Source organism: Neomonachus schauinslandi, chromosome 1, assembly GCF_002201575.2.
Source record: "Neomonachus schauinslandi chromosome 1, ASM220157v2, whole genome shotgun sequence".
NCBI classification, from domain to species: domain Eukaryota; kingdom Metazoa; phylum Chordata; class Mammalia; order Carnivora; family Phocidae; genus Neomonachus; species Neomonachus schauinslandi.
The window spans coordinates 11478496-11504496 of NC_058403.1; the positions used below are offsets into that span (position 1 = coordinate 11478496).

Below are 26001 nucleotides of genomic sequence, written 5' to 3' on the forward strand. Positions count from 1 at the left end.
TCCTCCATCAATATAAATATCCCATCACAAATGCCCACATATATTTGTGTGGTCTACATACGTAGAATTCTGTGGTCACCTAAACCCAAGAAAAAATGCAGTGAGAAGAAACTGGATGTTACTGGTACTTGTTAAGTAACAGGGCAGTCCTTGGGCATCAGAAATGTATTCATTAGTTATTTACTTCCTTGTTCCTTTTGAAAAAAAATTTGAGGAAGCTTATTAAAAAGATTATTGAAGGGTCCCCAGCCTGAATATCAACAGTGTTCAACATCAGAATAAATGTTTCCAGATAGGGGCGCCTGGGTGGCTCAGTGGGTTGAGGGGTCCGACTTGGTTTTGGCTCAGGTCATGATCTCATGGGTCGTGAGATCGAGCCCTACATCGGGCTCCGTGCTCAGTGGGGAGTCTGCTTGAAGAATCCTCTCCCTCTGCCCCTCCCCCTGCTCTCTCTCTAAAATAAATATTTTTTAAAAAAATTTTATTTATTTGACAGAGAGAGACACAGCGAGAGAGGGAACACAAGCAGGGGGAGTGTGAGAGGGAGAAGCAGGCTTCCCGCCGAGCAGGGAGCCCGATGCGGGGCTTGATCCCAGGACCCTGGGATCATGACCTGAACCAAAGGCAGATGCTTAACGACTGAGCCACCCAGGTGCCCCATAAATAAATAAATCTTAAAAAAAAAAATGTGTCCAGATGGCAGGAGAGATCAATTTACATGTGGGATTGGGGAGTGTCCTTAGAGATTTCTGAGTTCGTTCTGAGACGAGAGATTTGCAAAAGGCAGGCAGTTTAGTTCAGAAAAGCAGAGTATGCAAGACTGTTTTATCAAGGTTGTGCTCCACCCAAGTTTTAAGTTGAGGTTGTGAAAAGGCAAAGAGCAAGCGAATGAGCTCCCTGTCCAGGATCCGTGGGACAGGACGGCTGTGGTGGTGCCTTTGGGATACTCAACGCAGGACGTCGCAACGTTTGGCCTGGGCATCTGCCCGCTCTGCTGGGAGTATCTTGTAAAAGCATCAGTTGTAGTGACTTTTGTACATGAAAGTTTATCCAGTCTAAGCACGACAACAACAAAATCAAAGACTTTTGGCCCCGGTGTTTATTATATAAAATTGTTCACAGCAATAGGGTTTAAGACAAAACCACAAATACAAGTTGACTGCATAGAAACACTGAACACATTGGTTATTATGTCCTTCCGCAACTCAACCAACATATGAACACGGTCAGAAGCACCCATTTGGTTCAAATTGTGGATTTCACACATTCGATAATTACTTTCCACGCAACCTCCATGAGCGAGGCCCTGCACTGCTGTAGATGCTGGGGATACGGCCATGAATAAAAGAAGGTCCTTGTGCTCAGAGAGCTTCCAGTCTCGTGGGGGCAGACATATACCAGACAAAAAACAAATACATAACATGACAAGTAGTCACAGGAAGGAGAGGAAGGAAGGAAGGAAGGTTTCTGTACACAGAATTCTTAAGAGCAATTTGGGGCTGCTTTTTAAAGGTCGCAGGTTGGGGGAAAAGATACAAACCCTAAATCGTATTTAAAAAATAACTTTATAGGTTGTAAATTTCTGGTCAGATTCTAAAGTTCATAGCTCTGAGCAGCGTTTCTAATTTTCGAATTAGAATCTATACTAGTAAGTAAGTCCTTTACGGCTACCCTAATGGAATGACCCACATATGTGAGGGCAAGGGTAGATATAAACACACATGTGTTTACACACCCATGTCACTATTTACATGTATATTCACCTATACAAGGGATTTCTGGCTGTAATGATACAAATGTAATTGATTATATTCAGCCTCGCCAAGAACTATCAACATTGTATTTCTGAGGCAGTTTCCTGGTGCTCCCAAGTACAGGATGTTTCCAAGTAAACTATTCTTCAGAAAGAACACTTACCATACCTTACAAGGAAGCACCTCCTGACTATGCTACATGTACATGTAGACCATCATGAAGAATGGAAAGGAACTGCATTTTCATGTCTAGAAGACAAGGCAAAAATGAGGGGTTTTTGTTCACTGCTGTTGAGACGCTTGTTCACTGAAAATCACAGAGGGTCTTCAAACCCGAGGACATCAAACTCCCACATGCTAGGGACCTAAGCATTCCACTGGTGTTTTCTGATTGTAATGAGTGAGTTTCCCGTCTACGCCCCACAGAGGTACATCCCGTGTAAAGCGACTTTCTCCCTGGGCCTGGGTGCTGGACGGGACCAGTCCGTCAGCACGGGTCGAGAGCCAGGGCTGGTGCAGGGGTCCTAACGCGGTCCCAATCTCCTCTGTAAAGAAGCAAATTTCCAGAGACGGGGCCTCTACAAACAGAGGGCCAACCCAGAAGACCTGCCTGAAACGAGATGTCTCCGGTCAGAAAGATCAAAAGGGGAGTGTGTTTGAGTCACTTTAGGGATTCTTCAGCAGAGACCTGCGTCTCCCAGGGGCCTCCCCGATCCCCGCTATCCTCTGCTGGAAGCCGGGGCTGTGGGTCCAGGAAAGCGCACGGTGTGCTCCGTGGAGCTGTGGTTATGCCAGGAGGAGCCACCTCAGAGCGGCTGCCTTCCACCTTTTCTTCCCCACAGATGAACCTGGGGCGTCAGCAGGGACGACGACAGCAATAATACTGGCCTTAGGTTACATGCGTCCCAGCGCGCTGTGTTGCTGCATCTCCCTTCCCTTGGGAGGCCACCAAAGTTCCTAGACTTCCTTCCTACGAAGGGTCTCCATGACTAATTTAGGAATGCACTCCAGGTGGCCACTGAAAAACATGATACAATTCTTAAAATGAGGTTTCCCCCCCCAGTTACACTTTCTTCCTTCCGTTGATAGTAAGCGTTCACTTTCTTGAGTGTGTGTAAGCGGAGAAGGGACACCTGCATGCCCCACATGGGACAGAGAAGCTGGCCCGGTTCAAAACATGACACGGATAAGTTATATGCCAATTATATCTCAATAAAACCGAGAAAGGAAAAAAAAAAAAAACAACAAAAACCAAGACACAGATGAGCAACCCCACAGTTAATTTAATAATTAAAAGCTGATTAGACGCATTACTCTTATTTTTCACAGAAGTCACCTGCTTTTCTCCTACTGAATGATTCTACTTCTTACTCTGTCTGTTCTATCAGGAGCATTTTCTGGTCCCAAGGCTTCCTGCATACACTGTGACTAACCTCTACATACTCCCTTATCTTAAAATATCATAATAACTTCTCTGATTAGACAGTTGTCCCTTTCTCTATCACTTCACTGGCTGCAAATTCGAATCAGAAGCTACTGTTCTACTAGGTTGGGAATTAGGTTGGGAGTTAGGAAGTATTAATGTATAGGAAAAAATTACCTGGCTTGAATCCTAAACCACAGAAGGGAGAGGTGACTGTGATGTAGGAGCCAAGGTTTTGGGGACACACGGACAGGGTTCCCCTGAAAATTGTAAGGATCACATTTCTGGCACCTGCAGACGTTTTCTAGGGTAAGCTATTTTACAGAGAACCAGTGGTAATGGTATCCGGCTTTTCTCGAGAAATTTCTTTCTACACTTCGGTGTCCAAAGTGTCTAAATACCTCCTGAAAAATCCTGAACTGTAACACTGAGAATGGAGGACGAGTCGGCGACACGGACAGCCACAGGCTCTCGGTGACGGTGTCAGCCGATAGGAACACAGTGACCCTGTGCTTCGTCACATGGCTGTTAGCACAACACTTGAGATGTCATCAGAGACACAGAGAACATTTTCTGGATTTCACTCATTTCATCAGGCAGGTCCAGTGACAGGTCTTTCAAGGGTCTGCGCGCAGAAAAGAATAGAGAGAACTTCTGTCCCACGGACAAGTACTTGCCTGCGTTTTCAGACCAGTGACCCAAGACGTTTTCCCTCCCCAACAAGCCGGGATCCTCTGCATAGTTACAGGGCGAAGCGAGAACCCAGGCTTCGAGCGCGGCTCCCACAGGACTCCCGAGTATTCTAGAGCTCGCTTCTGGTCACTCGGTTTCCTGGTGCAGGAATTCTTCGCTGAATTTGCTTCCACTGCTTTCATCTTCATTAGAATAGTTTCCCGAATCTTGACTGGTTTGGGAATTATATTTTTTGTGCTCTCCATCGGTTTGGTTAGTTTCTTTTACTGCCGTGATAGTGTTTGTGTTTTCAATTATAAAACATCTTTCCGTTTGTTCCTCGGAAGTGAGAAGGAGGAGATTCCGGAGCGGTTGCTCAGAGAAATACTAATTTAAAAAAAGGGGGGAAGAATAGGAACAGATTGTTTAAAATAACGACAGTTTTTAGTTCCAACGGCTTCAGTTTCTTACATCCACTACCGAGAAAACCAGTGGTAATGGTTTATATTAATAAACATATTAAAAACCAGCTAGGAGCTATCGACTGCCATCTAACGTTTAGAATAAGCCCCTCACTAGTGAGGTCCTGTGCCTCTTGGCACTGTCTTGGGGCAGGTACATGAAGAGGACCCAAGATGGGGCACAGGGGGCTGGTGAGTGCGGGAGAATGAAGGAAAGGGGTGCGCACTGGGACTATGGAGAGTTTCTTTTGAAACTTTATAGCATAACGGCATTTGCTCAAGTTCTCTCTCTCCTTTTTAAAGAAATTATTTTTTTAAGATTTTATTTATTTGACAGAGAGAGACACGGAGAGAGAGGGAACACAAGCAGGGGGAGTGGGAGAGGGAGAAGCAGGCTCCCCATGGAGCAGGGAGCCCGATGCGGAGCTCGATCCCAGGACCCCGGGATCATGACCTGAGCCGAAGGCAGATGCTTAACGACTGAGCCACCCAGGCGCCCCTGCTCAAGTTCTCTTAAGTGACCTGCTTAACTTCACAGAATTAACATATGCAAACATACCGTAGCTGATCGACAGTTCATGTTCGGGTCTCGCTAGCTCCAAAGCCGGAGCTCCAAGCGATACTCCCAAGGCAGGCAACCTGAACCCCTGCCCTAGGTGGACACACCATCCCCAGGCTAGGTCCTGGGTTTAGGTCTTTGTCATTTAGTGTTTTCATTAGATATGCCAACCTCACAGAGGGGGGCCAAACAGGAGCCTGTGAGGTGTCCCGAAAGGAGACTCATATTTATTTTCTGTGATGTCATCCACAGGATGCCCTGATGAGGATGCTGTAGGCTTTGGGTGAATAGCCAGCTTTTCAATGATAAAACAAATGCCAAGGTAGCCAAACTGAAGAAAAATATGAGATTAAGGACAAACCTTACAATCCCATGTTATATGATATTAAATGACTGTTTCTAAAGCCAATTTACTGAAAGTGAAGAAAATATCCCAGTCTGTATATTTTCTGGATATCAAGAAAATGCATATATTCTGTGGAAATCAAATATATTTCCCATTCGTTTTAAGAAAAATCCACCCATTGACAAAGAAAAGTCACATACCTCATCTATAGTGGAAGGAGGTTTACTTGATGGAAAGAACACATAACTGATACATCTAAAGAGAAGTTTCATGACATAGATGACAACCGGGATGGAAAACAATGCAGCACAAACTCCAGCTATGAGCCAGGTTTTGGAAGTATTTCCTAAAAATAAGTAAGTGATGTTAAGCTTCAACATAGATCTCGACACACAAATATGTTCACAATGCTGACAGTTTAGGTGGATGAAATGTAGCTATGTGAAAGGAAATATAAAAATCTATGAAATGATATACCCTTAGAAATATTTCTGGTAACATGGGGCATACAACAGCTGTAGGCAATGCGTTCCCTTTATCTATTTATAAGTAGGCTCCATGCCCAAGGTGGGGCTGGAACTCATGACCCCGAGATCAAGAGTCACACGCTTTACTGACTGAGCCAGTCAGGCATGCCTCCCACCCCCTCTTTTTAGGCAATGCATTTCCACTTAAAGAGTGGCCTGGCAAGGTGAAGGATGCAATGCTGACATTTAGCTCCCAGCGTGCAAAGTGTTCTCTAGCACTTCCTGATACAGAGCTAGCATAATTAAAACCATTCCGTGACTAATCAGCATCTGCAAGTCAACACCGCAAACTGTAAAATACACAATGGGACTTAACCATTCCCACAGAACAAAATTCACAATTGAACTAATGAAGTGATGCCCACATGATAATTATATTAAGAATTATGTAAAGAAAAAACCCCAAAACCACCTAAAATAGTTTCATTAAATGTTAAAAGAGTAATTATTAAAGGCAATTTAATTATGTGCGTGTTGAATGAAATATAATATTCAAAAACACTGAACTGCGCATTAAAAATATTTTCTAAAACCGAAGGACTTAGCCTGAAGGTCTACTTTTGATTCATATAGCTCATGAAGAAAGTATTCTCTTTATGCTTTTGTAGTAAGAAGGAAATATTTTACAATTTCCAGTGAATTTGAATTATTTTTTTATTTTTTAATTTTTATTTATTTATTTATTTTTAAAGATTTTATTTATTTATTTGACAGGGAGAGACACAGCGAGAGAGGGAACACAAGCAGGGGGAGTGGGAGAGGGAGAAGCAGGCTTCCCGCCGAGCAGGGAGCCCGATGCGGGGCTCGATCCCAGGACCCTGGGACCATGACCTGAGCCGAAGGCAGACGCTTAATGACTGAGCCACCCAGGCGCCTTGAATTATTTTTTTAAAGTCCAGTTACATTTAAAAAAAAAAGAGATATAATGGAAGATTCTGACCTGGTTTTGTTTTCTCACACACAATATCGCTAAAAACACTGCTTTTATTCCACTTTTCTTCCTGAATGAGCACTCTGGCTTTGATACAGTATACAGTCAGTGGTTTTAATTTAGGAAAAGTAAAATCCGTTCTATTCTCTCGAATTTTTCTCTGTAAGAAAATAAGTAGATCATTGATAAAATTTAGTCACCTTATAAAATCAGATAGGGAATGTCAATTTCCTAAATTCTCTAAATATTCAGTCTAAGACTGGCCTCTCCTAACCACTTAGTTGGTGTATGTTTAAGAAATATACATTTGTTTTTGACAACACATTACGACCCAAGTCAAACCTAAAAATGCTGCTTCCAAAAAGGAATTATGACATATTCCTAAGACAACTCTAATTTATAAGTACCTGTTGATTTGGTTTAATTGCCGTTGTATTTCCTCTGCTCGGTGGCAGAATATTTAGGAGCGGGGGCTCTGGCCTTAAATTGCCTGTATTAGGGTTATTGCTTATAGCTATGTGGCCTTAGGCAAGTTGTTTCTTTTCTCTTGGCCCTATTTCCAGATCCGTAAAATGAGGACAATTACCGCTCTTCCCTGCAGTAGTCAGCTATCACCACAATAATATCGTGTAACAAATCACAAAATAATGACAACAAAATAACGTCATGCAATGTCACATCGTATAACAAAACATCCTGTGGCTCAAAACCCATTTATTTTTCTCACTCACACGTGTCCTGACTGGCCAAGGAGCCCGTACCGAGGCCGTGGGTCCTCCCCAGGTCCCTCATCCTCCTTGGACCCAAACCAAGGGCAGCATGCTTTCCTCTTGGCAAACGAGAGAAGTCCAAGAGCCAAGCCAAACTGTCCTCACATCACAACCACCCACACTGTACTGTTTGAAGCCCGGCATCAGGGAAGCAATAAGAGCTACTCCATCCCAAGTGTCTGCCGAATGATTTAATCAGGCAGTCTGGCAGGACTGTTTTGAAGAATGACCGAGACAATTCATGTAAATTACCACAGCACCTGATGCATAATAAGCTTTCAATAAATACAAGTTGCTATTATGATTGTAATTACTGACAGGATATGATGGCAACTGGTATTATTTAATCTCTACGATCTGTCAAGCGATGTGCTGTGTTTTCATATATTACCACATTTTAAGATTTTTTTTTTTTAATTTTTAAGTAATCTCTACAGATCCAACGTGGTGGGGCCTGAACTCACAAACCTGAGATCAAGAGCTGCACATTCTACTGACTGAGCCAGCCAGGCACTCCTCTTATGTTACCTCATTTTAAACCTCATAAACATCCTTTAAAAAAAAAATGGAGTTACTATGACTACCACCCCTTTAGAGAAGAGGAAACAAAACCTCAGAGAGGTAAAGCACCCTGCCTAAAATACACAATTTGGTGGCTTGAGACACAAATACAGGTTTTTTCCTGATGTAAAGGACAACTGAGAACTGACTATAATTCTCAATGGGCTAAATTATGCTTTGGTTACAGGGTGTTCAGATAGTTAAAAGGAAAGTAGCCAAGTCATTATAATTTTCTTAGATTTCCAACAGAAAATAAAGTCAGGTTACAGAATTTATCCACCCAACTACACAAGATTTTTCAAGGTTGATTCCTTGATTGTAATTCCACAGGCTAAAGGGATCTAGAATCATGTGCATTATCCGATGTTGTGTACTGCTTTTGTCCGTGGTTTTCTAATTTTAGTGTTTAAACCCGTGTTTCTTGACTCTTTTTCATGACTCCCGCTGCCAAGAAGCCTTTTCAGAGGACTGTTTTCAAATCCTTCCTCTGCCATGAAATTGAACAGTAAGGAACAGGATTTTGTGCGGCAAAGCTGAACTCTGGAGGCATGCTTTCCTCTCGGAGTGCCACAAACCACTGGACCATCTGAGATTTTGCCCCCTCGGAGGTACCCTGCCCCCAGGGCATAGCTGGCAAAGTCTGGAGGTTTTTTGGTTGTCCCCACTGGGAGGCAGTGCACTGGCCATCAGCCAGAGAGGCTGCTAAGCATCCTATAATACACAAGACAGCTCCCACAGCAAAGAATTATCCAGTCTGAATGTCGCCAGTGTCGAGAAACTCTGGTTTAGATAAATACCCAGGAATCATGTTAAAAGCGCAAATTTCCAAGTTCCATCCAAGAGATTCTGATTTGAGTAGTAAGAGGTGCAGGGATCTGAATGTTAACAACACACCTGGATGCCCAGATGCAGGTGATCCATAACTACGCCGTAAAACAGGGAGAGATGCTAATATTCTTCATGTTGTCATCAGTCTTAATGCTTAAAAATTTCCCTAAAATTTTAACTTCAAACTTTGTTTCCCCAAAATCCTAGTTACAACCCTACATTATAGATTAACATCACAGAGTTTTTTTTGTTTTTTTTTTTTACCTCAGCATTTGAAGTGTTTTCCCAAAATACAATTTCATAAATTAGTGGGTAATGATGGTTCACGGGCTTGCTTTCAGACTCTTCTGGAGCGCTGATATAGACCCGCAGGGAAACATCGTTAGTGGATTTCATGATAATGACTGGAGGAAACAGGGTAACTAGGAAAAAAATGTACAGGTACAATGTTCAACTTGGAAAAACAATATTAAGACTCTGTACCAAATCAGAGAAGCACAATCTGAAGAAAAAACTACTGACTTACTTTGTAATTGAGTATCAAATTTTTCTTCGTCAGACCAAACAGATGTGGTATTTCCATCCGATGCTCGAACACGGATAAGGTAAATTCCTTTTCGGAAAGTATTTTTGGGAAAGACACACTGTGTAGTTTGGACATTTTCACAGTTTGGTATTTGTTTCCATTTACCTGAATTGTCCCCAGGAATCTTTTTTAAATAGGCACTTTTAAGACAAAAAAATATTACAAACATAGTAATTCAATAAATATTTATGAAATACTTAGAATATGCTAGACACAGTTAGGGGTTAAGGTTACAGAGGGAAACAGTCTCCACCCTCAGGAAGCTCACAATACAATGCAAGAGACACACATACAACACAAAGAGAACCAGAGCCCTTGCTCTGGGGTATGACAGAGCATTACTGTACCAGAGCTGACCAGAGCCAGCACACAAGAACCACCGCTGAATTTTCTGGAATGCTGCGAGCCAGTTATTAAAAGCCATTACTATAAATTAAATTACATAAACTTACAAATAAACAGACTGCATTAAAAATAAAAATACTCAAAACTCTTTTTTTTTTTTAATTTATAGCTGGCAGGTCAGAAGCACAGGCGACAAGTTACATCGAAACTTATTTTGTCCTAATTATTTTATTACATTTTATTATCTATGCTCAAAACTATCTATGTCTATCGTATCTCTGTGGTGGAAATACTCTTTAACGGGGTCCTCCTGTGCATTTCTCCCTAATGCCATGTTCAGTGACATCATGTTGAAAGGGACCACAGTAGGTGTATTTATATCATGAAAACTGGCAAGCGCTACGAATAAGGCTTTTTTTTCCTTCTGGAAAGCCAGCTGTGAAACATATTACCCAGACACCGATGGGTAAGTGTTAAAATGGAGATACACGCCACAGTGTGGTAAGAGCAAGTCTACACAGAATATGGACACTTAACTGAGCCTGGAGAAGTCAAGTAAATTACTCAGTAACCAACAGCTCAAAGCAACTCAGTTCAGGCCTGGAACTACAACAGCCTCCCTAACTGGTTCTCCCGTCTTTGGTGTCTCTGTGGTCCACATACAATGTGGCAATCTTCACCCTCCTTGCATACAGACCTCATGTTACCCAACCCTCAATGCAAAATTCTAAATGGCACCCAAATGCCTGATCTCAACCCAGCCCATGTATTCAATTTTCTCTCTCATTGTTCTCCCGCGCCCAAATGTTCAACCGTTCTCAAGGTGGGGCTTCTCCCATGTGGTAGGAAAAATTCCAAGATGGCCCCCAAGAGTCCTTGTGACACCCTGAGCAGAGGGACCAGCTAAGCCAAGCCTGGTCCCCCGACTGGAAGTCACTGGGAGGTAACAGCACTCTTTAAGCTGTTATTAAATTTGTGGTAATTTGTTACAGAGCAATAACATCCCCACCCCCGACCTTAACCTAATTTTCAATCTCTTTGTAGCCTGAGCTTCCCTTGTGCTGTAGCTCTGCCTAACACGCCCTCTCGTGTCCAATTTTAAAATATATGATTCACCAATGAAGGCCTTGTTCACATCTCATCTCCCTCCACATGGCTTCTTCAGTCTCTCCGGCCCCATCCACCTTTACATTTTCAATTTCTGTCACCCTTATAATTTGCAGAGCACTCCTCAGCCCCAAACCACACCTCACTATGCCACCTCAGCTACCTGCTTTGGATTCTAGGAACCACGTGTTGTATTGCTGTACCTTTACCATCCCTTCGGTACTTTGCACGGTGTGCTGAGTACCCACAAAACTTCGAGAACCGCCACCAGAAAACCCCTACTCCTCTCTAGTCTGTGGCGTTAGTACTTAGAGCATACTTCTGATAGTGAAGTTCCAGGTCAGTCAGGGTCTATGGGCATGCAGGCACAGGAATGCGTTTCCATTGTGCAACTAACATGGAAGGACAGAGAGAGTTCACCAGTGCAGTCCCCATTTCCCTTCACCCTCAGTTCACTTCCTGTTTCTCTTCCTCCTCTCACTCTTCCTTTCCTGCCCTTGCTATCCTTGCCTCTGGTCCCTCTATTCCTCAATATAGCTTTCTTACCCACCCCCTTCCTCCCCACAACCCGCTCCTCCTTCCACTGGATTCGCCTCTTTATCCCCTACAACTTTCCAGCCAACATGAACTACAGGCAGTTCTCAACCACTTCTGCGGGGCTGAGACATTATCCACAGTTCTGTCCAGCTTTCTTCATTTCCCACTGAAGTGATCACTAAAAAATCTGTCAAAACCACTAACATTGTCAAGAAAATGGGAAGGCTAACTTGAAATGAGTAAGACAGACTGGACTGAGATCATTCCAAGGACTCATGGAAAAAGTGAGTTCTGAAGAAAAGCTCAGGGTCATGTGTCAAGTAGTCTAGACTGGGGAAATAAGACATGCAATGAGAAGCACTCTTGAAAAAAAAAAAGAAAAAGAGCCAGTAAGTACATGCGATATTATTAAATATGCCCCTATGATAACAAATGAAGAAACCAAGGCCAAAAGAGATTAAGGGATTAGCTCAGTGTCACCCAGTTAGTTAACAGCAGAGCAGGGACCAGAATTAAATAATCACCTCAAGCAGTCAGCCTTTGTGCCTGGAGCTGTAGGGGGCTGAAGTGGAGTGAAAGGAACCACAATAACCTGGGCAAAAGGAAACTCATGGAATAGAACTTACTGGAGCCACTGAGCTTGAAAAGTCACATTTTCATATATATAATCCCATTTAAGAACATAGATGTGATTTTTAGCATCAACTTGAATATTTTCTGGTGGAGGCAGTTTATTTTCAACTAGAAGACAAAGAATACACAGAAAAGCATGCGTTGTTACTTTAGTGAGATAAGACATGGTAAGATTTTTTTTTTTTTAGTTCTATTTATTTTTAAAGATTATTTATTTATCATTTGAGAGAGAGCAAGAGAGAATGAGCACGAGTCGGGTGGAGGGGCAGAGGGACAAGGAGAAGCAGACTTCCCCCTGAGCAGGGAGTCCGATGTGGGGCTCGATCCCAGGACCCCCGGGTATCATGACCTGAGCTGAAGGCAGACGCTTAACTGACTGAGACACCCAGGCACCCCCATGGTTAAGAATTCTTCTTAACAGCATGGGCAAGAAAAGAAAAAGGCTTACATGTTATCAGGGAGTAACAGGTAAGTGAGTTACAAATGGTGTACATTCACACAATGTGATAATATGCAGCGATTTAAAAGAACGTGATGGGGCACCCAGATGGTTCAGTCTGTTAAGCGTCTGACTTTGGCTCAGGGTCCTGGGATCAAGCCCCGCATTGGGCTCCCACATCGTCTGTGTGTGTGCTTATAATAAGCCCTGACAGAAGCAGGAAAGAATATGCACAAACTACCAGCAGGGCTAACTGTTGGTAAATGGTACTGGGGATAAGGAGGCAGGAGAGAAAACTTTAAATTCTCCTGTATGTTTAATTTTAAAAACAAAGCATATTAAATTTATGATTAAAATAACAAATCTAAGCTCCTAACCTCTGACCTTAATTATTGGCAAGAGGTCACTGACAAAATTTATCAGGATGCTTTCACATTTTAACATTTGACACTTTTTATAAAGGTGTACTTTTTGGAAGACTAACTGTTCCTCTAGCAACTGCTTTCCCCCTTTTGTGGATTCTGAGCAAATAAAAGTAGTTTTTGTCATTAGAAAATATTTAGACTTTTAGACAGAACTTTCATTACTGCTTACTTGAGACAAAAATCCCAATTACTGTGACTTTTTTTTTTTTTGCTTATGTAAATGCTAATATTTTTGTTTTAATATCTACTAAGATATCATATAAACTTCAGCAACCAAGAGGAAAACTGCCAGAATTAATAGATTGCCCATCTGTATATAAAGTTACTGAATCTAAAGCATAACTTTCTCCTTACCTGTGGTCTTTATACAATACACGGGACTATAGACACCAGTTTTTCTCGGCAGAAGTCTTGCTTTAACTTTTAAGCAATAAGTGGTCTCTGGTGAGAGTTTATAAATTTTATCTCTGGGGTAAACAGTTTTAGTCCTTCTCTATAATAAAAGAAAAACAGAAGTCTGCTCTTTAAGAAAATATAAGGTCAAACTTTAGGACAAATTCATGTCCTTTTTCTCTCACTTTGAACAAAGGTAAGAAGAATGCTTACTTCTCCACTTGAAGAGTTTTTCCAGATATCTAAGCTGTAGGTGAAGCTTGAGCTATCCAGAGCCCACATGCCATGATCTTTTGTTCCAGGTGGGGAGATGTTTATTATTATTGCCTTATCTTCAGCTTCTAAATGTACTTTTGGGGGACCAATTTGAGCTGTAAAAAAATGAACACGTTTACTATATAACTTCATTAATACAGGGTCGAAACATTCATTCAGCAAATAATTCTAAGCACTTCCTATATACCTGGCATAGTAACAGAGAGAAAGTCCTTCGCGGCGCTTATATTTTAGTGGGGGATATGGCCATAAACCCCAAATAGACAAATACATACAATGTCGTGTGTGCTGTGAGGAAAAATGAAATAACACAGAGGGAGAGAGGATGGTGGCAAGATCTGTTTCAGATAAGTTAGTCAGGAAAAGCCTCCCTGCGACATTTGAGCTGAGGCCTGAATAACGTGAGGGAGTCAGTCAGGCAAATTACCTAGGGAAAGAGTATTCCGGCAAGGTGGGAATGCGCTTCACATTTTCAAGAGACAATAAGGAGGCTCCGGTAGCTCCGAGAAGCAGCTAGAAGTCAGATAACAAAGGAAGAGCTCTGTAGTTAGCTTCGGGACATTGCTGGAGGGCTGAGATCCGAGGAGTGCCATGCTGTGATTTACGTTTTGGAAAGATCACCTTAGTTCAGGCACGAGGAAGCAGGGAGGCCAGGAAGAAGCTACTGCAGTAGCTCAAGAGACCAGCCTTGCTGGTCACAGGGGTGGACGTGACAAGGGATCCGCTTCGGGATGTACCCTCAAGATGGACCATTCAGAAAGTATTGACAGACTGGATGCAGGGCATGAGGAAAACTGATGCCAAAGAGGACTCCAAGACTCTTGGCCTGAGCAAATAAAACAGGTGCTGTCCGTAGCAGGGATGGAAAAAACTGCAAGAGAAGCCGGTTTTGAGGGGGAAATCAAGAGCTTCGGTTGACCAGATGACTTAGACACACACACAGAGATGCCTGTTGAAAGAAGAGTTGGTGATACAGTTTAAAGTAAGGGGAAGGAGTGGGGCTGGAGATGTAAGTCTGGGCTTTTCTCAAGAGCACACAGGATTGAAAGCCGTAAGATTCCCAGTGGACCGAGTGTAGAAAGAGAAGAGGTCCGACAACCCAGCCCCACAGCAGTCTGGCACTGATGGGTCTGGGGGGCCAGGAAAAAGGGGCAAAGGAGGGACAGATGGGCAGGAGGAGAGCTGGTGGGGAGCGGGGCCCTGGAGATCCAGAAGTGGAAGGGTTTCAAGTGGTAACCCTGGTGCTACCCAGGAACTGAGCCAGAAGAGAGCTGGGAACTCGGGCATTGAGGAGGTCACCAGAGTCCTTGACAAGAGTGTTTTCTGTGCAGCGAGGAGGAACGGAGCTCGAAGGCACAGGGCCGCAGAGAAGCGCAGAGAGGGACAGAGATCATTCTTCTTGCGAGTTCTGACAGAGGGCCGGGGTTCCCAATTATTCTGGTCTCAGGAGCCCTTCACACTCAAAGAAACCGAGGGTCTGAAAGAGCTTTTGTTTATAGGGATCATGTCTTTCAACATTTAGCACACTAAACATTAAAACTGGTAACATTTTCAAGTATTAATTCATGAACATGAATAATAGTGGTAAACCCATTGCACTGTAACAAATATTTGTTCTAAAAAAAAGAACTACATTTCCCAAAACAGACATAGCGAGAAGAGTGGAGCTGTGCCACATCTCGTCCAATTTTGTTAATGTCCGGCTTAAACAAAGAAGACAGATGTATCTCCCGCTTGCTTCTGCCAAGTCAGTCAGTCAGTCGGTCTCCCTCTCACCCATCAGCCTCCGAAAAACTCCAGTGTATACTCAAGACAGAATGAAAAGGAAGGGGCAGATAAGTCTTAGAATTATTATGAAAACAGTTGGGCTTTATTTTTTTAAATAATTTTTATTTATTTATATGATAGAGAGAAAGAGCGCACAAGCAGATGGAGTAGCAGGTAGAGGGAGAGGGAGAAGCAGGCTCCCTGCTGAGCAAGGAACCCAATGTGGGACTTGATCCCAGAGATCATGAGATCAGAGATCATGACCTGAGCCAAAGGCAGTCACTTAACCAACTGAGCCACCCAGGCCCCCCGCCCCCCCTTTTTCTTTAAACGGGAGATTTTACACCATGCACATGAATGGGCTTGGGAAGTGAGCTGTGATCGGAATAGTTCATGAGGAATATCCTGTAATTCGGCTGGCAACTTCTTCTTACCTTTTTCAAATAGGGTGAACGAGTCAACATAATGCCACGGAGAAGTGTTGCTGTCCTCCTCTGCTCTTATCCGCAATTTAATTTCTTCATAAACATTGAGCTTGACTGAAGAAAAGTTGCATTTGGTACTGGCGATAGACTGACAGCCAGGCAATTTTACCCAAGTATCATTTTTAAGTCTTTAAGACAAAATAGGAGATGCATGAATAAGCAAATGCGTAACTACAAAAGACTGTCAAACACGGTTTGTTTACTAAAAAGAGAAACTATTACAAAGCTAGGCTAGGTAGTTATTCTATTTGAGTTAACCTGTTAACATTTTAGTTGCAACGTGGCCCTCGTGTCCAGCACATATACACCAAGTTATTATTTAGAAAATGGAATCATTCCGAAGGTTCATTTTTGGATACAGTTCTGTAATTTTGTGACAGGCTGCATTAGGATTTCAAAGAAGCAGAGAAAGAAATAACCTAGAAGGTACAAAGAGTGGACTTAGTCTCAGGTTTGTTAAAAATAGTTGTGTGACTTTGGGCCAACTACTCTGTATTTCTGGATCTTTTCCTTACTGAAAACTTGGTGACTGGATCTGATGATTCCCTTCTAAACTTCTTGGACTAGTTTTACCAGACCAGAGAAAGATCTCAGAATCAGCAGGGTTGGAGAATTTCCTCTGCCCTCGTCAAAACCAAACAGCCCCTTCTGCTTGCTGGCTGCAGTAATTCTTCCTACTACATCACTAGAAACAAAACTTAAAATGTTAATATAAACTGACAAATTCCTCGTTCAGTCCACTAAAAAGTAGAACTGATGGATATTCGATTCTTCAAACACATGAAGAAATCAAGAAAGGACATCCTGCCACATGTGACTCCAGCCTACCCAGGAGGCTGACGGGAAGGTGAGAGACAACAAACTTGTTAGGTCTCGAAATTTTTTGCCCACGTGAAACCCTGTCTACCTTAAACCAGTCAGAGAAACTCTCCTCTGAGAAGGCATTTCTGTCAAGACTGATTCATAATTGGGGCGCCTGGGTGGCTCAGTTGGTTAAGCCACTGCCTTCGGCTCAGGTCATGATCCTGGAGTCCCGGGATCGAGTCCCGCATCGGGCTCCCTGCCCGGCGGGGAGTCTGCTTCTCCCTCTGACCCTCCCCCCTCTCATGTGCTTTCTCTCTCTCAAATAAATAAATAAAATCTTTTAAAAAAAAAAAAAGACTGATTCATAATTTCTAGCACGAGCTGCTTTTTGGAGGGGAAGGGGGAGGAGGAGGGAGGGATAATATTGTAGACTTCATTTTAAAAATGCTTTAAGATAACAGACTCCAGGGATGATCTAGCCACATCATTTCTGTGTTGACCCAAATATAAGTCCATCTCATTTTTCAAAAAGGACTGTACCCCTGAAACAAATAATACATATGTATTAATTAAAAACAAAACAAAAAAAGGAAACATTTGAAAAAATTACCAAAAATATACACTGGCATATGGGAAGCTACATTCCTGGCTAGTTTCCCTTTCTACTTCTCTGAGCTGTGAGACTAGAGTTGGCATTTAATGATACCCTGAGAAACTCCTCCACATCAGACTCTATGTTAAAAAATCCAGAAACTCTTATTATAAACAGAAAACCTTATACAAATTGTAAAAGTAAGCCCTGACATGGTTCCAACCCACTCTCTCTCTTCCCCTCTATCTTTCCTGTTCTAGGAGGTGCAGAAGCACACTCGATACTGCAGTGGTAACTGTTTTTATATTATCTTAAAAAGAAAAACAACAACCAATCAAACCCAACTTTATCATATGAAGTATTTAGATCAGAACAGAACACGATTTGAGAACGATGATGTAACCGATATAAAATTTGTTTCATAAAACCCATGCCATAATATAAGAAACATGCCATCTTGGTCTTTCCTATTCACTGATACATTCTAAGTACCCAGAAGAGTGTTTAGCATAAAAGGTACCCAATCTTTATTGAATGGAAGAATGAATACTAAACACTACATACATCATAATAAAATTTGGATATAGGTCACAAATACTGATGTCTTAGCATGTGTTCTACAGACACTGGAATCCTAATGGCTTATTTATGTGTCTGTGTATCATTTATCACCAGTGGCATCTGTCCTACATTCAGAGAAACACTACATTAAGGGGTGTCTGGGTGGCTCAGTGGGTTAAGCGTCTGACTCTTGATTTTGGCTCAGGTCATGATCTCAGGGTCCTGAGATCGAGTCCCTTGTCTGGCTCTGCGCTGGGGTATGGAGCCTACTTGAGATATTCTCTCTCTCTCTCTCTTCCTCCCACTCCCTCTGCCCTCCCCCCACTCACACTTTCTCTTGGTCTCAAAAAAATTTTTTTTTTAATTAAAAAAATACTTGTTTGCTTTTGCTATTAACTACTTCCATTAATCATTTCCTTCATCCACTGAGCACTTTACATAAAATTGTTCTACTACTTCGGGGTGCCTGGGTGGCTCCGTGGGTTAAGTGCCTTCGGCTCAGGTCATGATCTCAGGGTCCTGGGATCCAGCCCCATGTAGGGCTCCCTGCTCAGCAAGGAGTCTGCTTCTCTCTCTCTTTCAAATAAATAAATAAATAAAATCTTAAACAAACATTGTTCTATACTTCTACAACCTTCTAAGTTAGACACCTTATTATGGTAGGAGGGGGGGCGGGGGAGTCCCATCCCAATTTGCCTGGGGTGGTCCTGGTTTAAGCTTGTTGTTCCAGCTTATCTAAAATTAACTGCCACTTTTAACTCTCGAAACTGTTTTGGTTTGGATGATAAGTTATATATGGTATGGTATATAATATATATATAATATATTAGTTTTTATCACCACTTCACAGGAAAGAAAACAGCGATAGAATACATAGCATGGGATGGCTTTGCACCCAAGCAGCCTGGCTCAAGTCCATACCACACTATACTGTCGCTGTACTCTCTCCCTAAACTTGTAGTCTGGCATATCTTTATAAGGCAATTATTTATAAAGCTAGTAGAACAGAGCAGGGTGACAACATATGGAAACAATGCATTTGATGCTAAAGTCAGAATGAAAGGATGAAAGGCAGACTATTATGGACTGGAGAATTTAGTATCAGTGACAGAATGTGTGAAGGAACAATATGAGGGCACTGTCTATCTTCTTTGCTAAAAGGGTAACTTTATTTTTAAAAAAAAATTTTATTTATTTATTTGAGATAGAGAGAGAGAAAGTGAGAGAGAGAGAGAGAGAAAACAAGAGCTGGGGTGGGGGGGCACAGAGGGAGAGGGAAAAGCAGACTCCCCACTGAGCAGGGAGCCCCACACGGGGCTCGATCCCAGGACTCCAGGATCATGACCTGAGCGGAAGGCAGACACCCAACCAACTAAGCTACCCAGGCGCTCCTAAAAGGGTAACTTTAAATACGAGTATCTGAAACAATCTTTGTTATACCTGAAATAGTTGTTTATTAAGAAAATTTTGAACTAAAGCAAAGAACTAAATGGACAAAACTCAAAGTTCGATTTAAAGAAAATCTCTAGAAATAAAAATTCTTAAATGATTAATTCCAAGAAAAACCATCGATGTATGTATACAAGTTTGTGTATGTGCACACATATTCGTACACATACACACGCGCACACGCGTGAGTGACTAAAGTAAATGAATCTCACAGAAAATGAGTAATGAGTAAATGAGTAAATGAATCTCACAGCTCTATTAACAATCAACTGGAGAACTGGGTGCTGGTTGTGGTTGAAGTGGGGAGATCCTGGTTCTGGGGGTCCTACACCCTGTTTCTTCACTGGCCAATTACCAGCCATTCTTTCTTAGACAGGGATCATAGTTAGCACACAGGACCCTGACACCCAAAGCAAAGTGCTGTACTCCCTGAGCTACATTCCTTCCAGAATCTTTCTTCTGCAACTCCCCACCTGCCCATCCTCTTGGCAGCTATGAGGTAGAAAGTTAGGGCTAGGGCACCTGGGTGGCTCAGTTGGTTAAGCGACTGCCTTCAGCTCAGGTCATGATCCCAGGGTCCTGGGATCGAGTCCCGCATCGGGCTCCCTGCTCTGCGGGGGGCCTGCTTCTCCCTCTCCCACTCCCCCTGCTTGTGTTCCCTCTCTCGCTGTGTTTCTCTCTGTCAAATAAATAAATAAATAAAATCTTTAAAAAAAAAAAAAAAAGTTAGGGCTAGGGATATACTCAAAGAAGGTGACGCATCTAGAAGAGAGAAGGTACGGCTGTGGTCTACAGAAGCTGTCTGCCATCTTCATCCCCCAAATCTCTTTTGCTGCAACACCCCAAGACGAATTGGACTAAGTCTCTATTTGTAGATATGAAGTTATAAATATTACGTAGACATAAAATTTCTCTAAAAGATGGAAAACCAATTGGTTCTCAAATCTGAGAAATAAATGATGGGGTTACAATTTTCAAACTTATTCAGGTGATTCTTGTAAATCAATCAATAGAGTTGCATACGTTTGATAATCTGCTGAAAAAGTCACATTCTTGACAGACGGATCGCTCCTGTTCCACCTCAGGATAAAGGTATCATCAACGATGTAGACCTCTACATTTTGAGGAGATTTTAGATTTGTTCCTCCTAGAAATCAAGGCAACAAGAAAGAAGACAGTTACATATACGCTGTAGATAGTCTTAAAAATGTTATTCTTCCTTTCACGTCACTGATTAAAGAATGAATACATTCAAATATAACAAAGTATATACAGAAATCTAAAAAAACCTAATCATTGCTCTCAGCACAGGGAGGCTAATTATTTATTTAATCTCTGCATTTGAGAGAGCTAGAAAAAGGTCGAGGTTTTTTAATCCATAAAAAGTAAGCCTTATATGTCATATATATCTCAGTAAAGCTGGAGAAAATAAAGAAAATCAGCATTGATCTTTTAATTGAAAGTCTCTTTACCCAAAAAATACAAAAATACTAATTCAAAGGCATACATGCACCCCCTATGTTTATAGCAGCATTATTTACAATAGCCAAGATATGGAAGCAGCCCAAGTGTCCATTGACTGATGAATGGATAAAGAAGATGTGATACACACACACACACACACACACACACACACACAGAGGAATATTATTCAGCCATAAAAAAGAATGAAATCTTGCCATTTGCAACAACATGGATGGAACTGGAGAGTATCATGCTAAGTGAAATAAGTCAGTCAGAGAAAGACAAATGCCATATGATCTTACTTATATATGGAATTTAAGAAAGAAAACAAATGAGCAAAGGAAAAAAAAAAAAGAGAAAGGCAAACCAAGAAACAGACTCTTAACTGTCGGTCAAACTGACTGTCACCAGAGGGGTAGGGGGAGATGGGGGAAATGGGTGAAGGGGATTAAAGACTACACTCATCATGATGAGGAGAAAAAAAAAAAAAGACCGTCCACCAGCAAAAAGATTACAACTTGCTGAAAGCTCAGATGACGGCTGGCATTTTTTAGCAATTAAGATTTAAAAAAAAGAAAAGAAAAGAAAAAATAGTCTCTGTATAAAAACTTTCTGTGATCTTAGAAGACATGTAAAGGATACAAGGTTCAACTGTTTAATGGCCTCAGTTTGGTTTCACATCCTGTATTTATGCTTCATCTATTCTGACAGAGAATGGAACAGCTGTGATTTCAAAGTTAACAGCTTAGTTACAGAAACCAAATATTCACATGACAAAAATCAAGAGACAGAGCTATGAATGTTTATCATGTCAGCCAAGCCCTACAGGAACTCGGAAAGGTGTTCATATCAAGCCTGAACCCATCTGTTTATTTTTTTTTTATTTTTTTTTTTTTTATTTTTTTTATTTTTTAAAGATTTTATTTATTTGCGAGAGAGAGAATGAGAGACAGAGAGCATGAGAGGGAGGAGGGTCAGAGGGAGAAGCAGACTCCCCGCCGAGCAGGGAGCCCGACGCGGGACTCGATCCCGGGACTCCAGGATCATGACCCGAGCCGAAGGCAGTCGCTTAACCAACTGAGCCACCCAGGCGCCCCATCTGTTTATTTTTAAGGACTTCTGTCTACAGATCTATTATTTCTTACACATCTAGGAGGAATCTTCCCTGAGTTGGATGTCCTCTCTTCTTATTTTTCCCTTTTGGTCCCTCCAACCTGTGTTTTTCTTCCTCTGTGATTACCCAAATATTCCAATACTCAGCTCAAGTTTGAGACAGGGAGAAGGTCCCGAGTTAGTGGAATTAGACTAGTCTAGACCAGAGACTACAAATGCTATCAGATCTTTTGTTGATTCCTGTAAACCCAGTCACTCCCCTTTGGCTGCATACAATCTATAAAATCACAACAAATGGGATGAAAATTACGTTTAGAGGAGTGGAATAAGGAAAGTATTCTCCTTCGCGATGAAGTCTCAGAGAAAATAAGCATTATCGATTTCACAGATTTCGCTCTATTCGTATTAGCAATATCCTTTTGAAAACAGTCTATTTCACTTTTGTAGCATGTAAGATCTATAAATGGCCACTTAATCCCATACTTCTACTTACACAATTGGTTGCTTCCAACCTTTCACATTCCTAATGGATGATCAGAAACGATTTACTACCTTTTTAAGTCTGACATAAATCCAAATATATACGTCCATATAAACATAAATTTCCTCCCACATTTCGGGTAATTTTCTTAGGCTAGGGTCCCAGGACTACATTTACTAGGTTTAAAAGTATGAATATTTTTATGACTTGGAAAGAGAGCAACATTAGGATCTCTAGGTTGGGTAACATTTAATTTAGTTTTGAACATTTTACCGTTCCTTTGAGGAAAAAAGTACATTAGTTAATTGAAAGGTAACTAGGCACTTAACAAATATCAATGGATAATTGAGAATTTAAATTGTTTAACCTTTAAGAAAACAGACTACTCTTAAGCCCAGGGCTCTGCCGCTGATTCCCAGGGTTTAATTTCCCATTCAGCCACTGGCTAGCTGCAGGGCCTGAGGCAAGCTACTCAGTGTCTCAGTTTGCTCTTCTGTAAAAAGAGGATAATAGTGTGTAGCTTTCTACTGAAACCTAAATGAGTTTATATCTTTAAAACACCTAGAGAATTGCCTGGCACATAGCTAAGAGTACAATAAATGCTAGCTGTGTATAGTTTATTTTAGCAGCCCTCCCCTAATTTAGATTAAAATAAGGATCTTAATGTACATCCTCTTGGAATGCTACTTTTATGCGAAAATTCTGGGGAAGTTCTTTTTACATCAAAGCACAATGAGCTGAATACAAAAATTTCAAAAACAAAAGACTTCAAAGAAATGACCACGGGTCATACCAGGACCATAGTACCCGTATTCTATATATACTGTATTCATGGAAGAGTTTGAGAAATAGGATACCATTGTACCATATGGGGGTACGGTTTTCTAAGCAAACAGTTTAAGGATTTTGAACCTACTAAGCGGCCTCACTGACCCCTTGGATTCCTGCCCTTCGGTGCTAGTCCCTCCTTCTCTTTGGGTACCCTTCCTCACTCCGAAGTCAACCTTATAATAGTTGCCATTCTCCTGATGCGTCCCAGTTAAGTATTAATAAAGGCAGCAAACCAGCCTCGTGGTCGCAGCCTCTCTATTTTGGTTGCGTATTTTTCATTTATTATTACTTTTTATTAGACTGTCCGAATCTCGAGGGCAGCGAAATTCTTGCAATCCTTATCCCCCCTCCCACGTGGGGCTGAATAACTGTTTCCCTAAACTGAGACAATGTTTCAGGAACAGCAACACAATTCGCCGCTAAAGCCTTGTTTATTACTTAAGGGTCCAGCCCGGCTCCCCGATTTTTCGAAGAGAAACAAAGTCGACAGGAAGGCTCTCGCTGGGTGACAGCGCCGCGGCGGTGGAAGCCTACAGAGCCGGCGGGAAGGGCGTGTCCCGCTCGGGGACCGGTACGCGGGCCCCCAAGCAAGAGGCGTGCAAGGATCCTTGGAACACCACTTCCTCCCGATTTTCGATCTGAGCGCTGTGACCCCGGGCGAGCAGAGGTCTCCGGGACAACGCGCCAGCCCCTTCCACCCGCCTCCCGGGGCCAAGGCTTCCAACGCCCCCACAGCCCAGCCTCTCGCCCCCCCCGGACCTGCGCCGGGCCCCCTCGGCTCTCACCTGCGGCTGCGGGCAACATCCATCGCACCGCAGCGACCAGCACCAGGGTCGTCGCGCCCAGGAGGGCGAGCATCGTCCGCGGGTCACCGCCGGCCAAGGAAGTCACATCCTCGGTCACCTCTCGCAGCACCTAACTACGCGAGGCAACCCCAGGCCCAAGGGCCGCCCTGCCCCCGCCCCCTGCCTCCGCCCTTCCCCGCCCTTCCGCGCTCGCCCCGCCCTTCCGTACTCGCCCCGCCTCTCCGCGCACGCGCGTCTCCTCCGCGCTCGCCCAGTCTCTCCGCGCACGCGCCGCCCTAGGAGTCTAGCGCGCTTGTGCGCTCCGGTGGGAGGAGCGGTGGGCCGCGCGTGCGCGCCTGGAATTGGGGCGTGCCTCCCGTTGTTCTCGCTCGTCATATTTACCGCCAGTGACCGCCGAGGGCGGTACACTCTCTGGTTACGGAAAGGCTACGCCTAACAGGAGTCCTTGACCCGAACGGGAACGCGGCATGTCCTGGCTCAGGCCTTGCGGCTGTGGTTAGCCAACTCATGCCGTCTGATTGCGGCGGAGGTCGGGCGCTGTCGGCCCTCGCTCTCCCCCTCCCGGTCGCGGACACCGAGGCGGTGGAAAGCGGTGTTGGGGCGGCTTGGTTAAGGGAGGCAGGAATGAGGAAGCTGCCGAGGGGGCCAGGCCGTTTCCTTTGAGCAGAGCGCTGTGCGCGAAGGGCAAGAGTGGCCAGAGTTAAGCCAAGAAGCGTCGAGCACTCGTTTTCGGGGCGACCTGGCCGAGGGGCTCACGGGACCCCTGGAGAAAGTCGTGGCAGCGTCGGGGCTTGGGATCGTCTCCAGAACAGCGGTCTTTAAGCAGTTTTGATTGCTTACCCTTATTAGTAAACAATTTGGGTCCACCATTAAAATAGTTATTTAAATGCTTTAATAATAGATTATGTATATTCTTAAAATACGCAAAACGGAAAATATCAAGGATGAGAGATGAAATAATCATGCTTAGCTGATAATTACGACTAAACAATATTAATTACCAATTATGTGATAAAATGAGTATTTATAGAGAACAATGGACTTGGATTCTGCCTTATAAACAACTTTGAGGTATAATTTATATACCATGAAATTCACCCATTTTAAGTGAAAAAGGATTTTTAGTAAATCTAACCAGTTGTTAGGCCTCATTTTTATTTTTTATTTTTAGAAAGTGAGAGCACGTGTTAAGGGGGGGTGTGGGGGAAGGGGCACACATCCAGGAAGAGAGAATCTGAAGCAGGCTCCACCGTCAGCGCAGAGCCCAATGGAGGGACTCCCATCTCAGGACCCTGAGATCATGACCTGAGCCAAAATCAAGAGTCAGACCCTTAACGGACTGAGCCACCAAGGCGCCCCAGGCCTCATTTTTTTTTTTTTTTAAGCCTTGGCTTATTACTTTGTGATTCAACAAATTTTAGGTTTGATTTGAGTTTTGTCAGTGCTTTAACAATGTCATAGATGGAAAAATATCCCACAAGAATATGTGGGTCCAAATGGAAAAAGGAAACTTCTTGTTGTACTTACTAAATCATACTTATTTTAAAAGACTTTACAACAATTTTGACTTAAGGTTTTTTGTGTTTTTTTTTAAAGATTTTATTTATTTATTTGAGAGAGAGAATGAGATAGAGAGAGAGAGCATGAGAGGGGGGAGGGTCAGAGAGAGAGGCAGACTCCCTGATGAGCAGGGAGCCCTACGTGGGACTCGATCCTCGGACTCCAGGATCATGACCTGAGCCGAAGGCAGTCGCTTAACCAACTGAGCCACCCAGGCGCCCTTGACTTAAGGTTTTAATTAAAATTTCCATTTCCTAGGGCGCCTGGGTGGCTCAGTCGTTGGGCATCTGCCTTCGGCTCAGGTCATGATCCCAGCGTCCTGGGATCAAGCCCCGCATCGGGCTCCCTGCTCGGCGGGAAGCCTGCTTCTCCCTCTCCCTCTCCCCCTGCTTGTGTTCCCTCTCTCGCTGTGTCTCTGCCAAATAAATAAATAAAATCTTTAAAAAAAAAAAAAATTTCCATTTCCTGCTGTCCAAAAGTTGTTCTTGCAAACTACTTAAAATAGATTGCAGTTT

At 42.9% G+C, this 26001-nt stretch overlaps 1 protein-coding gene across 2 annotated transcripts; it reads right to left on the minus strand.

The window, feature by feature from the left end:
• Positions 1–1687: 1687 nt before the first annotated feature.
• On the minus strand, positions 1688–24051 carry IFNAR1 (interferon alpha and beta receptor subunit 1). Of its 2 annotated transcripts, none has more exons than XM_044913563.1 (11): positions 23906–24051; positions 20255–20378; positions 15775–15953; positions 13511–13668; positions 13259–13397; positions 12034–12148; positions 9359–9558; positions 9097–9254; positions 6683–6833; positions 5416–5561; positions 1688–4224 (listed from the first exon to the last, which is right to left on the minus strand). In XM_044913563.1, exons 1-11 carry the CDS (start codon positions 23976–23978, stop codon positions 3997–3999), a joined length of 1671 nt encoding a protein of 556 aa, XP_044769498.1. In that variant the 5' UTR covers positions 23979–24051; the 3' UTR covers positions 1688–3996. The 2 variants fall into 2 exon arrangements, with proteins under 2 accessions (XP_044769498.1, XP_021533667.1); XM_021677992.1 differs by having other exon boundaries at positions 1688–4236.
• Between the last annotated feature and the right edge of the window lie 1950 nt (positions 24052–26001).

What these genes read in the sequence shown, in the direction of transcription:
- IFNAR1 (XM_021677992.1), bottom strand. Translation starts at nt 23,978, where the DNA reads ATGCTCGCCCTCCTGGGCGCGACGACCCTGGTGCTGGTCGCTGCGGTG. An exon ending in TTTTCAGCAGATTATCAAAC is followed by an intron (nt 15,954 to 20,254) that starts GTATGCAACTCT and finishes TTTGTCTTAAAG; the next exon opens with ACTTAAAAATGATACTTGGG. An exon ending in AAAACTCTTCAAGTGGAGAA is followed by an intron (nt 13,398 to 13,510) that starts GTAAGCATTCTT and finishes CTTTTATTATAG; the next exon opens with AGAAGGACTAAAACTGTTTA.